We start from the raw sequence: 16,071 nt of genomic DNA, 5'->3' as shown, positions 1-16,071 counted from the left end.
CACATCAGTGAAACATGTTAGGGGTGTCCTATATCAAGGGACTTGGCATAGAGTATATCATCTGGTAGATGCCTGGCACGTCAATGAAACATGTTAGGGGTGTCATATATCAAGGGACTTGGTGTAGAGTATATCATCTGGTAGATGCGTAGCACGTCGGTGAAACATGTTTTGGTCGCAACTAACCAATATCTTCATAGCGAGATTTAAAAACATATTTAAGTAAGATTAATATTAGTTGCAGCAGGGTCACAAGCGTTCATAATGGAAGCCTCACATAGTGTGGATTATGAACAGAAGCCTTCTAGCAGGTTTCAACAGATGTTCACACACACACACACACATTTCAATTAATGTTCATCCTCCTGTAGTCCTGTATTTATGTCATGGCTGATTGTGATCGTTGGCAGTTCTACACAGAAGTGATATGATGTAGACCTTCTATGGAATGTGATCCAAAGGTATATGAACACAGAAACACACTCGAAATTATTCATTTCGACCTAAAATACAAAACGACCCTCCAGATCACGACACATGCAATCAAAGCACACATTAGTTTAGCTCGTATTTTGTATGAATCAGTATTCTATGTAGTCATCGGTGTCAATATCATTATTTTGCATGTGGGGCTTGTCTTCGGCCTTATACGGCCTCTCGTGCAAATTATATCGAGACTTTGAGGACCGTTGGCAGCACATACTACTAGTAGTATCTGTACAAAGAACAGCGTTAGAGCAGAAATGTGGTGTTATATATGGTCTTTAGAGAGAGCTAACAGAATGGCTGCTGCGTGAAGTTCACCGATGACATTCAGGACACATTTCTATTACGGACAGTAACATTCATCATTTATACCAACAACATTTTGTCAAGATTTTAGGAAACGGGACTGACATGGCGTCTCACTTACTATAGTTGTGATTTCACTTTTCCGGCAATGGGGAAGCTGCGGTGACTGAGTGGGTTGGACGGCCGACTTTGTTTCACTCAACACAATAGAAGTGATAGAATCTGTACTTCACTGAGAAAGTGTAATCCCAACTATAACGTGTTACATTTCCAGATGATGTCAGACATTGAACATTGCGAAGATACCAACCTGGTTGTTTGTCTTGACACTATATACATGTTCAGTCAGTTTCTTCACTTTCCTGTTACATTAATACATCATGGCTCTTGGTCGAGACACCTTCCTTTGACATGATTGCTTGTTAACGTTATGATATCTTCATGTTTGTTCAATATTTTTCAGTCTTTTGGATTTGATGCAATATTTTTTCTAATTAAGTTTTTGTTCGTTAATTATCATTAGGGATGGCACAACATCCCTCCCTCAGTTTCTCCATTGCTTTGGATTCCTTATTTTATGTATTAATAGTTGTTGTATCCTTATTTTATGTATTAATAGTTGTTGTATCCTTATTTTATGTATTAATAGTTGTTGTAATCATACGTAACTGGGACTAAGTGTATCATTCTGGTACCAATCACCTGTCAGATTGGCCGCCCTCAACTTTTCCGTCATTAACTGAGGTGTGGATTTCAGGGCTGCGGTGAGGGTACTTGACACTCAAAATAATGTTGCTAATAAAAACCTAATCTTTATCAAAGTGCGTGCGTGCGTGCGTGTGTGTGGTGGTATGGCTACCTTCGTCTCTGAAGAAACAATGTAATCTTTTTTTCTTCTTTATATGATTCTTAGAAACAGCTCACGATCATTGTTCGCCATTAAGATCTTTCTAATTACCACAAAACCGTATTCAAACAGTCATACAGTTGTGGCACAATCCCATAAACCTTTGTGTATAATCATAGCATATGGTCTCAGGTAGTGCAATTTGAAAAAAGCCAAAACTCTTACACATGTGCACATTTGTGGAACAGAGTGCTATGTCATAGCGTATATGGAACCATTCACCTATTGCAATAACACAAATATACTTTTTTTCAGTCACTGAAACGCCACTACCGACAATAGATGGCCACCGCTGTGCACCACTGGCCATCAATGTCAGGTGCAACTGTACCAAACCGGAAGCGGAAGTACTGCCAGTAAACATCAACACATGGGTTCGTTCAGCGAGATATCAGTCGATTTTTCCTGATATTGGAATCAATGATTCCCTAAAACCACGTAAATGCGTCGATATATAAATGTTCACCATCACTGACACACTAATTTGCCTGATATCAGCTGTAGCATTCGTAAATCTCCTGAGAATGGCAACTCCCGGACAACCGGGCGACTGGTCTGGACAACAAATACGAAATCCTCTCATGAGAAATATTTATTATCGTATGCTAGAAGATCAACGACACAGGGAGGACACACACAGCTATGTAAGTTAACAAAATCAGCGTGAATCAGACCTCGTGGAAAAAATATACACTCATGCCTTTGTGTTACCATGACTTACACAAAGTGTACATACCAGTTCTGCTGTATATTGATGCAGCTGATTGTTCAGTGTGTATTCAAACTGGATATTCTGTACCAACTAGAGCTATTTGTCATTTCCAGAATTAACTTGAAATGCAAACTGACTTCAAATAAAATTCCCATGACCAAGTGCATGGTCACGACAATGTATGTTTTAGATCTATCAGGAATTGTATACCAGAGATCATATACATGTAATATGGTCTCTGCTGCATACACATATGATACAGATCACTACTATCATTGTAAATAATTCTTGATCTTGTGCCGATAAACTACAGATATGATTTGGAATTGGTAGCTCACAACAAAAATGGACATGAATTACTATTTATGTACAAAGGTAATCAACTCAGAAAATTATACTAAGATTTTTGTGTTGCACGTGGTACATGCTGAAATGGTATATCAGAAAAGATTTGATGTGGAAAAGGCACTTGAAGAGAAACAGTTATCAATAACTTAGATAAGAACCATTTATATAGCAGTATTTATTGCTCATTAGTAACACTGTTTCAGTTTTTGTCTCCATATTTCCACACAGTAGTAAGAACCTTGACATATATTATTATATTATATTTATCATCACTGTACATCCACCATACTTCAGCATGCTATCATTCTCTTCTGACATTGTCACAGCAGAATGTCACATTTCTTGGCTGCATTTCACTCAGCCAGTCCATGCAGAACAGGTCACAGTGTCAGTATCTGTTCTTAGCAGACCTCTTAAACCGCTCACAGATGGATAATCTTCTATTATGTAGTCAGTGAATTCTTGGATCAGGAGACTGGCCCATTGGAACAGTTCAGCATCAGCCTATAGGATACTTAAGAACTGCTCTATATGTTTTTCAACATTTTTGTTTATTTATCTGCACTAACCACCAAATTAAAGAAGCAAAAGTAAGAAATGTAACTGCATAAACATTATGTCAGATCATAAGTGGAAGGTCTGCATATCACCAACATTGCAAGCACTACATTTTTAGATGTATGTATTTCCTGTTCTTTTACCTAAGCAACAATTACTCATCTACAAATCATACCTAAGACCACATCTAGTTTTTGCTAAAGTGGGAAAAAAATTCTATTTTGAATAGAAAAATCAAATTTGGCAATTATAAAGATTGAAAAAAAATTGCTGAATTAGCATTTCCGTGTGAAATAGTTGTTGTTAAAACCCTGTTATAGTACAAAATGAGAACGAACTCATGAATGACTGAAGCCAGCATACCGGATATTCTGTTTTTATAAATGACCTACTTGTGGTGAAAGCCACTTAGGGGGAAAAATCTGAAATAGCATTTATTCTTCTTTTTTCCTCTTTTTCCCCCTACCGACAGGAATATTGCTGTAAATAATCTCTAAACCAAGTAATGAATAATGTGTGGCCTAATAACAAATATACATATTACATACTTTTTAAGTACAATCATGCTGGTTAATAATATGATTTAAAACACTACACCTTAACTCACACTCTAATCTTGTCATCGAAATGCATGTTAAAGTTAAACCTTGGAAGGGCGATGTTCTTTGACGTGTAGATTTCTTTTTTCATACTGATTATTGTATGGTACCACATACACAAATTGTCCACTGGTTAAATTCCTCACCCTATGTAATATGTTGATTGTTTCCTCTCATGGTCCTTTGACATGTTAAATACCGTTTGATCTTTTCTCTGACTTGAATTAAGTAGATTTAATTACAACTGAAAGTATGTGATGCATTCACAGTAAGCTTGCATATTTCCATTGTAAACTTGTTTCATGGTGATTAACATTTCACAGTTAAGTGTTTTGTTTTCATGTGGACTTGTGAGATGAATCTATTTTGGATTATCTTATAAACAATACAAAATAATTCAGGTGCCGTTTTCACATAACATTGAAATAGTGAACATTTTATCGTTTGGTGAAGTTCTGTTTTTCTAAATCGGTTCCATTTTCCCTTGGTATTATTTTGGTGAGGTGATGAGCTTTAACCTGTTACAATCATACACTTAAACAAGCACCTGCCATCTGTCTTGACTGCATGTTGTGAATCAGCCATTTCAACCAGTCCAGTTAGTAGTGACTTATGTCACTATTAGCATTTTTAGCTCTGGCAACGTCTGAATGACCTGGTTGATTGTAAATGTGTGAGGAGATGAGTGAGTGAGGTTGGTTAAATGCCAGTTTAAGCAATATTCCAGCAATATCATGATGAGGGACACCAGAAATTGGCATCAGACATTGTAGCCAGGTGGGGACTCGAACCTTTGTTTTATGCCTAACCAAAGCAGTATCTTCTGTTGTCTGTTTTTCATGTTTGAAGAGACAAGGGTTTGCACATTTACCATGTGTATATTATATTGTATAACCTTTTCATCAACTATACTTCCAGTGGTACGAGTTTGATGTGTCTGCACTACCGGAGGATCTCCGTGACAAGTTCATTGGATTCCATCAGGATCTGGAGACAACACAGTTCCTGGAATCCTGTTACGAGAAGGCAGAATGGATCTTCACACAACTCAGACATTCACTACTTCGCTACATCCTCAGCTGGTTCATGACAAGCACCTCCATTAATGGGTACATAGTGTTCCTGGTCATGTCGGCTCATTTCAGCTTTAGTCACCAGAGTCGTCTCTAATAAAATTCAGAATATGCTTTGATTATTTGGTCATTGAAAGTCTAGGGAACTTCCACATACATTTTTGTGTGTGAAATACTGGTGCAGACAATGCTGATAGCCAAATCTGAAAGACCCAGACAAGAGATGTGAAGGAACTGAATATACAATTCGTCAGTCACTGTGTGTAACCATGGTGATATAACTTAAACAGTTATAATAGCTTTAGATTGTAAGTCATGTTGAGATTTTAACTTTCAAATCATTTAAAGAGCGTATTATTTTAGTTAGGTGTATATTTATATTTCTCCATCCTAAACATGGTACCAGACACCTGAAGGTCTCTGATGTAACACAAACATATTGTTCTGAGCAGTGGTTCTGCACCATGAGACTACTAATAGTTACATTTTGAACATCGGTGATTGTGTTGAATGGTGACTGTTGTAAGGTGTTTGTGTTGAGTGGTGATTGTGTTGTATGGTGATTGTGGTGTGTGGTGTGTGGTGATTGTGTTGTATGGTGATTGTGGTGTGTGGTGATTGTGTTGTAAGGTGATTGTGGTGTGTGGTGATTGTGATGTGTGGTGATTTGTACTGTATGGTGATTGTGGAGTGTGGTGATTGTAGTGTGTGGTGATTGTGGTGTGTCAGTACCATGGCATCCAGAGTCTTGAAGACAGCCTGTAAATGTTTCAGATGGTTGAAGAGGGGATCCATGTTCATCTTCTCAAAAGGGCAGCTGGATGCTCTCTTGGACATTCCCACAGGCTGGCATTGGCAGGCAGAGAATTTGCTGGATCTTGGTAAGCTACATTCTGTCTTATGTATCTTGACTGGACCTGATGAAGAGAACACGTAGACAGCTGATGGTCATGTCCCTGTGTCATGGATAACACCAAACAGATTGAACAGCTTTTCTGTAAACCTACACTAACCCCTAACTGTACCTGTAGCTTTCATAATGTCAAATTACCACCCTTGAATTCTATTAGGCAGTTTGATTGTTTACATTACTAGATTTAGCATACTGACCAGAATGCATTAGTTCTAGTCATTATGATCTTTTCAGTATTGAAAACTGAATGATGCACAGAGAAAGATCTTTTTGTGGGAAAAATATCTTGATGTCCATTACGACAGGTGGAAAGTTAGGTAATCTTAGTTATCTGGTTCTATCAATTCCTTTTCCGGTATGTCAGTATGATTTGTATGTAAAAGTATTTGCAATTAAAATGTGAGTCTTGAAAACTTTGAGGATACACAACAGACTACATACAATATATGTGAATTAGACAGCCAGACATATATTCTTTCTTTGCACCTATACTCTCTTAAAGGTATATCTTTGTCTTGATGTGTTTTTTCTTTTTTTTAATGTTTTTTATTTTACTCTGCTCCAGAAGCATGTACTTTTGAACAGATTTAGTAACTTATCAGTTTAAAGATATATGTCTCTGTCTAATTATGGAGGTAACATGTTGTAACCATTTATTAGCATGCATTTTAAGGATGTTGCATATGTTTTCATGCGACACTATATATTTGTAGTATGTTTTGGCTACTGCGGATTGTCAACTGAGAGCATTGATTATGTCATGCAAACCAAAAGTAGAACCAGTTGAATCATTCTCTGTGTGTTCTTGCCTGACAACAAGGTGGTCCCTTGTCCCAGGCATCCCAGAACTTCAGTTTGTTTTAAAACACGACATAGTCAGTGAAAGGAAACATAACTTCACATCAGCCATATTTCGGACATGTCATTATGTACACTGGTGGGTGGCAATGGTAATGGTTTTAAAAACAGTGCTGGTTTGATGTTAATATATCGTTGTTATGCCGAAGTTTTGTTGCACAGGTTTGATGATTGCTGCCATTTCTTGTTCACGATGATCAGTACTTATGAGGTCAGTCACTGGATTGTGTGGTCCATACTGGAATATTTACATGCTTCCATCATACACAGCTTGACTGTTTCCTGGTGTGACATGAAACGACAAGCGTTTATTGTAAACACCAAAAGGTAGATTTCTGAACATCTTGAGTTAGCTGGAACCTGAAAATCATGTATTTTATCTGATGCTTTGTTAGCATGTACAAACCTGATTCTTTTTTTCTCAGGTGCTGGAGACGGAATGGTGACTAGTCAGCTGGCGAGGTATTTTGACAATGTGTATGCAACAGAGATATCAGAGATTATGGTGAAGAGACTGCAGGAAAGAGGCTACAGGTAATGATTTCTTGTGGCATTTTAAAGTTGGAAGTCACTTAGAAGAAGTATATATGAATGACAACTTCTTGAATTCTAGAGAACAGCCTTTCTTGAAACCGATACAAGAACCTGTATTGAAATGGTGTGCTTTAGAATTAAGTTGTCATCCTTATGTACTTTATCTACAGGTAATAATGTTGGCTACTGGCAGCAACATCACATACATATGACAGCTATTGCTGACAGGGAGAAACCTGCATCAATATACTTACAGAGCTAGAGGTCTGTTATTCAAAATAAAGTTTTCTTGTTTAAGAATAGAGGTAAATTTCCCTTACTTAATCATCAAGTGAATAGTTAAGAATACAATGTTCATTTCATTCCAAGAAACTATGAAATGCAGACACCAGGCCACCTGTACGGTGAAAGACAATCCATCTTATGGCAGTAATGAGAGTTCTTTGATAAGGCCTTGTTGACATAAATCATATTGTTATTCCTGTCATATTTGTGAATGTCAGCAAGTAACTGTCCGCGTTAACTCAGCTGCTGAATGAATATATACTCATGGTAAAATATGAAGCAACACCTAAATTGTGAAGCTACAAAAGCTTTCAGATAAAGTTCTCGAATTCTCAAATGTTGGCCATGGGCTGGTTCCTGGCGGAAATAAGCCTACCAATCACGTCCCAAACATGTTCGTTCGGATTAATATCTGGACTTACACTTGGCCAATCGAGGGATTCAATGTTATGCTGCCTCTTAAGGTCGGTAATCATCTTAGCTTATTGCGGAAGTGTCATCCGGGTAGATGTGTGCAACATGAGGATTGTCATGCAGAAAAGGCAGCAGAGTGTTCTCGATGATGTAGTGGCAATACTTCTCTGCATTCAGAGTGCCCTGTATGACTTTGATCATGCGAGAAAGGTGTCGACGCCATGACCAATCCACTGTCACCAGCTACTGTTTTCAGAATGTTTTGAAGATTGAGTGTAATGTTGGGAAGACTTTGGACCTGTAAAAGGTCATCAGCAACATGCAGGTCATCAGATCAAATGATACAAAGCCAAGTGCACAAATTCCAATTTAGATGTGCCTGTCTCCATGTCAGACGCAGATGCATACGTTGATTGGTCAGTCTGGCCTTTACAAGAGACAACAAGCTCGGAGACCAGCGGCCAAGAGACATTTGTTGACCAGCTTCCGTGACACATTCACTCTTGCCGTTTGAAGGAGTTAATTTGTCAACCAGAATGGTTCCTGATGTGCCTTTCGTAGCACCCATCTATCATCCCTCAAATTGGTCTTTTTGAGTCGACCTCAACCAGCAGCAACCTTGACTTCACCTGTCTTGCACTGTTTTTTCAACAGCTTGCTGATGATGCTATGACAGATATTAGCTTGTCTTGCAATCTGTTGCAAGGATATGCCATTTTGTGGCCTGAAGAGATTAACATGAATAGCACAGTTATTCATTCAGTGTACAGTCGAACCCCATTTACTTGGACCCCACATATCCGGAAACCCCACCTTCCAGACGATTTTTATGAGAAATGAAACTTACGTTTACTATTTGTACTGGCTTAACCGGGTCCACGCTTCCGGACTCGGACAGTGAATATTCAAACCATTTCCATAGATTTCCACTGAAAAATGATCCAGTTATGCGGACAGAGATATCCGTGCAATGTGTATGTGTCATGTCAATACCCTTTACTGCATGACAATGTGAATTCATTCTGAATCGTGTCGGAAGACATTTGATGTGAACTGACTAATTAGCCATCAAAACACTAGGCACGCGTGTCACTCAGGTTGTTCATTAGGATTTGGCACATGTGAGAATATCTCATCAGTAATGAAAACACAAGTTAAGTAGGATTAAGGTAAACTACACTGTAATTGTACTGTATATAACACTTATAAATTGACCCCTACGATCTGTCGCGATGCAAGTTAAAAATAGCCTGACACATGATCTAAGTGATGTGATCCCATCTGGAAGTTTACTTTCTGCAGACAGCATAAGTTTAACGCGATGTCATATGTTTTTCGGGCAAGAAATGCATCTTTAAAATTAAGAAAAGAGAATATGCAATTTGCAAAATAGAGACTTTTTGTCATCGATTTGTTTTTCATCTAACTTACCACCTGAAGCTCCACATGCTACATGATTACAACTTGTAACCTGCATTTGGCCTTCCATGTATTATCGGTACTCTTATATGTTATGATGATTCAGTGTTAATACTATTGACTGTTGATCTATATGATATATGTATATATGAAAGTTTTTGCTTTCACTTACGTTTCACATTTAGCTTATTTGATCCAGTTAACCAGACGTCTTGCTATCAGGTCGATTTTGAGTGAAACCGAAACATCCAGATAAACGGGGTTCGACTGTATTCATTTGAATGGTTTCATTTATATCATGTTCAAGTGCATTTCAAGTCAGTATATTTTCTGATGGCAAGGGCATTTCAGATCCGCCTCTTTACTCTTTCTAATGTAAGGGCACTTCAGGTCAGCTTCTTTATTGTTTGTAAGGGCACTTCAGGTCAGCCTCTTTACTGTTTGTAAGGGCACTTCAGCTTAGTTTCTTTATTGTCTGTAAGGGCACTTCAGGTTAGCATCTTTACTGTCTGTAAGGGCACTTCAGGTCAGCCTCTTTACTGTCTGTAAGGGCACTTCAGGTCAGCCTCTTTACTGTCTGTAAGGGCACTTCAGGTTAGCATCTTTCTTGTTTGTGAGGACATTTCACATCAGCTTCTTTACTGTTTGTAAGGTCATTTCAGACCAGCAGTTTTACTGTATATAAAGATGTTTCAGAGCATCTTTTTATCCCATTTATTTGATGAAATAGTCCTGAAATGTTGTTACTGATGACATATTCATCCACAGAATGTTTTGATTATTAATGATTTTTATTACAGGGTGTTGGGCATCAGTGAGTGGAGTAATGGAACCCGCGTGTATGACATCATCAGCTGTCTCAATCTGCTGGACAGATGCGATCGACCAATCAGCATTCTTCATTCCATCCGTCAATCATTACGAAGAGGGAGTGGCCGGGCCATTGTGGCAGTAGTGCTTCCATTTAAACCTTATGTAGAATTTGGTAGGTGATTTTATTAGCATTGTGTTTTCAAAACAGTTGTACTAGTGCAAGTTTCAGGAGTGCAGAATCATTCATTTTTGCATTTGAGAGTATTAGTTGTATGAAGTATTATGAAGATTTTGATACAGCAATTTATCCATGGAATTTAGTGATATCTGAACTACTAAATTACTGCATTATTCTGAACAATTCCTGTACAAGCTTTTTGGTTCAGGGTATTTGAGTTGTGTGCTGTAATGAATGTTTTCCTTTCTGTGAAGGTTCCACAGACCATCAGCCCATAGAGTGCCTCCATATAGAAGGGAAAACATTTGAGGAGCAGACGGTCAGCCTCATCAGACATGTTTTTACACCAGCCGGATTCACGGTGGAGAAATTTTCCAAACTCCCTTATTTGTGTGAGGGAGATATAAACAAATCCTTCTTTGTACTATATGATGCTGTGTTTGTCCTACGGGCCACCGATGTATGATAGCAGGGGTGCCCCATGTATGTCAGTAGCTCTCCTGTTTCATCAGGGTTCAGGATGCAAGCTTCACACATCTTCTCAAGGCTAGGATATTTACATTCCTTTAAGGTTTCGTGCAGCAAGATCATGAAAATCATTTCTTGTACTCTTGGCTTGATGGCTGTTTCCTTCCTGCGGTTGATCAGCAGATCTTGACAGAGAGAGACAGGAACTGAAGTGGTCTTCTTGAGGTTGTGTAATGCTGAAGCTTGGGAGATTTTGTATTTTTTATGAGTGACCTCCCTTTGCTGCCCCAGCTTTCCTTTCATTTAACCGATTACTTTGTTAGTTTGTGGAAGTTTACAACTTTGGTTAGACAGGTGGCAGCTAAAGAGTATTCAGAGATCTCTACCATATGTGATTACAGGTACAAATCTGCAACACTTTCAATGTCAAATGTAAATAAATATGGAGACATTTCTACACCAAAATAAATATGTTTGGGGCAGTAAAGTTTATTCAAAATACTCTGCTGCTGGCTATGTTCATGTGATTTTTTTTAATTTACAACATATTTCACTGAGTCCAAGATCTGTATTCATCTGACCCAGGGGACAGAATAAAGTCTCCATGCTGAAATGTAGACACAGCTCAGTTAGTCAGAACATTAGGTTGAACTGTGTGGAAGGGTAGCTCTTATGGATAGTTATGGACTGAGGTTGTAATGAACCAAGTGTCTATGTAGCAGTGAATGGAATATCAGGCCTTGGGAAGATGATCTGTTTGAAGCTCAAGGCTTTATACATAGTGTGTGTGATTGTATATCAGATGTAATATCAATGTGCCATAGGTTACCTGTTAATGCCCCATGTACATATCGTGTTGAGGGAGGAACTTTCTCTCCTGGAGTCTGATTTAACTGAATTGGGTGAATATGTAAATATGTTAAATTGGAGGAAATTTGTGTGGATTTGATTCCATAGGGCCTCTTTGACACTGTTCTTCAACTGCTCCTGTTGAAGATTGATAAACTGGTGAAATGATGCAGCTAATATTATACTGCCAGAAATCATATTCCATGACTGGTCTAGCCTGTCTGGTGCTGGTTGAAACAGGTGCTCTGAAGCTGATCTCATTGTAGTCTTATCCTCTACTCTGATACAGTCTTGGAGGAAGGATGTATTGGTTTTTCAGCCAGTCAGTTGTCAGCTTTTGAAAATATTTCAGATTATTTTTCTCATTTCAATTGTTATGATTTAAAATGCTATATTTTTAATATAACACTGCAGTAATCCTTTCTAGGTGTCAATGATTTGGTGTTTGACAAGATGTACAAATATCCATACAATTTAATGGCATGGTCTTTTTTATGTATTCTTGGAACCAGTACATTTTGTATGCCGATTGGAATACTTGAATATTTGAATATTGTCGCTACCATCTGGGACTTTAACTCTTGATGCTGTTTGGCTGACTCATCTAATGCAACCTACTACAGTGTTGGCATCAGATCTTCATGCAAAGCTGCATTGCTGTTGATGATGTGGGTTTTTTTTGAGATTGTCTTTTCATCTACCTTCCTTTTTGCATGGACAGAGCTATGGCCTTGACTTATATGGACAGAGCTATGGACTTTACTTGTATGGACAGAGCTTGTGGTGTTGACTTCTTGCATGGCCCAGTCCATCAATAGTCTTGGAATAAGGTCCTCAGAAATCTATGCTGTTCATTGGTGGTGACTTAATGGATCGAATGAGTTAGTTAATAGCTTGCCATTACTCATGATATCAATCGCAAATTTACAGGCTGCCATGATGTAGCTGGAATATTAATTACACTAAAGTGCAATTTAGAAAGTCAGATGTAACATATGTCTTATTTAGGATTACATGTTCTTAGTAATGTACAAATTCTAGTACTTTTTGGTTGAGTCCCATACAGGATTCGAATCCTCACCCTCACAGTTAGGCAACTAATCGCCAGCACACAAAGGCAGCTGCTCAACCTGCTGAGCTACCGCGACTTCCACAAAAATGGAAGTCAGACAGCTGGTAGTCTAGACTGCGTGGTTTGTGTACCCCTCAGATAAGTGTAAATTGGCACAGTTCCCACAGGCGAAAGCTGTGATTACACAATGCCATTTAGAAAGTGGTCAGATGCAACATATGTCATGTTTGGGACTACACTTTCTTAGGAAAGTACAAATACATTTTAAGTTTATTTACTAAGAAAGTGTAATCCCAAATATGACATGTGTTACAGCTGGCATATTGCTTACATCACAAGTCTGACATTGAACTTGTGCTATTACTTTCATGTGCCATAGTGTCATTGAGAGTGTACAACAGAAAAATTATGGAATTATTATTGAATTCTGCAAGTTTTATTGCTTATTATTTTATGCTCAAATGTTAGATTATTCATAAGCTCAGACAGTAGAGCTTTTACTGTCATCTTAAGGCTGTTTGCATGATAACCCAGTAGTTATTAATAGTGATGAAATTCAACATGAGGTATGGTTAAACGTGAAAGTGTAAGAACGCAGGCATCAACACATCCTATAGTTGAGGTCAACCACTGGGGTAACAATGAACATGGTCGGGATGTTTCCAGATAAAAAGTTTCAACTTTCTTCACTCAGTATGAAGTGAGCTGATATTATGGCTTGCTTGGCCATCATCCCTTGTAAATATTTAGTGAAAATGTACACCAGATTATTGAAGATGACCTTTGTTCTGACCATTTTGGACATCTCAGTCTGTCCCTGTTGATGGAATCATACTTTTGATAATATATTTGGATATGAATGTTTCATTAGCTGTTTGGAAATGAAGGAAAACTAAGTTTGATGGCTAATCAACTTCCTTATTGCAATGAGCGTGATGTGTTGGTGTAGGTATGAACAAGATCATCAAGGAAACCCAAGTTATATGGATAGTCAACGTTTTTATTGCAGTGAGATTGAGGTTTCAGTGTACATACACTAGTCACTCATCAGGCACCCTTGATAATGGTGTTAGGACCTACATTGAAACGTGACACTCATTACAATAAACAAGTTGTCTATCCATAGAACTTGGTTTTTCTTTGTCTTCACAACTTCTTAAATGTCGCTCAAAGAATGTATTTGGAAATGGTCAAACGACTTGGTAACTGAGCATGTCATATTTGCCACTCAATTATGATAGATACCCAGAACATATTTGGTACCTAAACTTCATTTTGATTTAGACATGCAATTAAAGAAAATGATCATGGTTACAGAAACTCCCAATAGGAGAAGAAACAATATCAACTGTTCTCAGCTGAGATAAAACAGGAAACACACTCTCACTGAGAAAACATCTTTCCATTTGTAAGGCTCATCTGAATCAGGATAAATTCCTTTATTTGAAAAGCATTGAGGACTTCCACTAAGGATGATGTTATTTATGATATAGGTATATGCTGAACTCTCATTAAGGTGATTCATTATGATTATGGAGTTGAAGCTGTGTGACAGATTCTGTACGATGCCATGGTCGAATCAGTAGGATGTGAGGGTTAGTTGTGATTTAATATTTGGATATCACTGGTAGCATGAGCCTTTGTGGCTATGTTGACCTGTAAACTGTTCATTACATATCCGGGTGAGTTACAGTGGATTGCTCTTGCTTCTTAATATTGTGTGTGCATTGGGAAGAGTTTATATCATATGTGGTTACTGTGTACTTGTACTTGTTATTGAATCTCTAAGTGCTCCAGTTTTGCTTTAGTAGGTGGTACCAATCACACATTTACTCATTGTAGATGCTGTGGGTTGTACATTTCATGCTTTGGTTATTTTAGTTCACATATTTAGTTCTCATATTGAGAATGACTAACAGCTCACCATACTACTCAAATTTTACTAGAATGATGTGAATTTATGCCTGGTGTTCAGAAACCTTGTGATTTGGTGAGATTCCACTAATGCAGTACTGTTGTGTCCAGTGATTATTTGCTGCAAGGTGTTGTTCTAGTGAATCCCTAATCCAGTGTCTGATAATTGGAATGTCTAACTAATGGGAATAAATTAGGATGAACTCCAGTAGTGAAAACAGGCAACATGTGTATACACAGTGGAAAATATGAATATTTATTCTGATGGCAGAGAGCCAGATATATTGTGACTCAGTGTGGAGTTACAAAAGGGTATCATTTAGCCCAAGAATAATTATCAAATATATGAAAATGAGCCAAAATGTTTGCTGATAAAATAAATTAAAGTAGGGCTAAATTGTGTGCCTAAAATATGCCAAAATATGAAAGAGCCAGAATTGTAGGACCTGGCTTTTTCCATTTTATCTCTCGAATCTCACAGCCATTGGCCTGTCCTCTCCACTCCAGTGGGAGGTGGACAGCAGCCTTATAACCGGATATGGTAGAGTGTTGTGCGAATCAATAAACAACAGAAGCAGACGGTTTGTGACAGTTTGCCATATGAGCTGAATTTTTCTAATAGGTTGTGCTTTCTACCATCCTGACTATCGTCATCTTACTCACATATTCAGCAAGAACAATAATTCATGCAGTTTCTTTGTGAAAGTTTCACATTTCTACGTATACCTAAGTGTGGTTTTGCTTCCTCACATACATATATATGTCAGAGGCACAGTATAGTTTTAACAAAATATTAATTTTTAGAAAATCATTTGAGTCTTGTCTATGTACATGATGAAATTTTAAGACACACACATTTCAGTAATCCTGGCTGGTACAACAGATGAGTTCTTACAGCAGTGACTTAGGTTTTGTGCAAGTTCTAGGTTAGCTATTTTTTCTTTGGAGAGGCATCTCCCACAAGTTTCTGCTGAGTTTCATGCACAGGGTGTTCTGATGTAGATGTGAGTACCAGCCAGGGAGCTACATATTTCTTATGACAAATCTTGTGACATTATGGTCTAACTAATGGAAACTTCGCATAATACTCAGTGAATAAATAATTCTCTACATTCTGCTGTTTGTTGTTCTATTGTACTATTTCCATGAATGATATAAATGGAAAACACACAGAGATGCTGTAAGAACTGAAAGTAGAATGTGACATATAGGGTGATGAGGGAGATATCAGGTGGAGAAGAAGTGATACAGGGTGGTGGGATGGAGAAGTTGGGAAGAGGAGATGTGGGGTGGTGAGGCAGAGAAGAGGAGATGTGGGGTGGTGAGGCAGAGGAGAGGAGATGTTGGGTGGTGAGGTTGGGAAGA

At 38.1% G+C, this 16,071-nt stretch overlaps 1 protein-coding gene across 1 annotated transcript; it reads left to right on the top strand.

The window, feature by feature from the left end:
• Positions 1-2,039: 2,039 nt before the first annotated feature.
• On the top strand, positions 2,040-15,818 carry LOC137258565 (protein-L-histidine N-pros-methyltransferase-like). The gene is made up of 6 exons (XM_067796277.1): positions 2,040-2,343; positions 4,835-5,025; positions 5,764-5,870; positions 7,186-7,294; positions 10,213-10,397; positions 10,658-15,818. The coding sequence occupies exons 1-6, from the start codon at positions 2,158-2,160 to the stop codon at positions 10,867-10,869; spliced, it is 990 nt and encodes a 329-aa protein (XP_067652378.1). The 5' UTR covers positions 2,040-2,157; the 3' UTR covers positions 10,870-15,818.
• Positions 15,819-16,071: the final 253 nt, after the last annotated feature.

Source organism: Haliotis asinina, chromosome 12 (genome assembly GCF_037392515.1).
Source record: "Haliotis asinina isolate JCU_RB_2024 chromosome 12, JCU_Hal_asi_v2, whole genome shotgun sequence".
Taxonomy (NCBI): Eukaryota; Metazoa; Mollusca; class Gastropoda; order Lepetellida; family Haliotidae; genus Haliotis; species Haliotis asinina.
The sequence above is the reverse complement of the archived record's forward strand: the minus strand, read 5'-3'. Positions and strand labels throughout refer to the sequence as shown.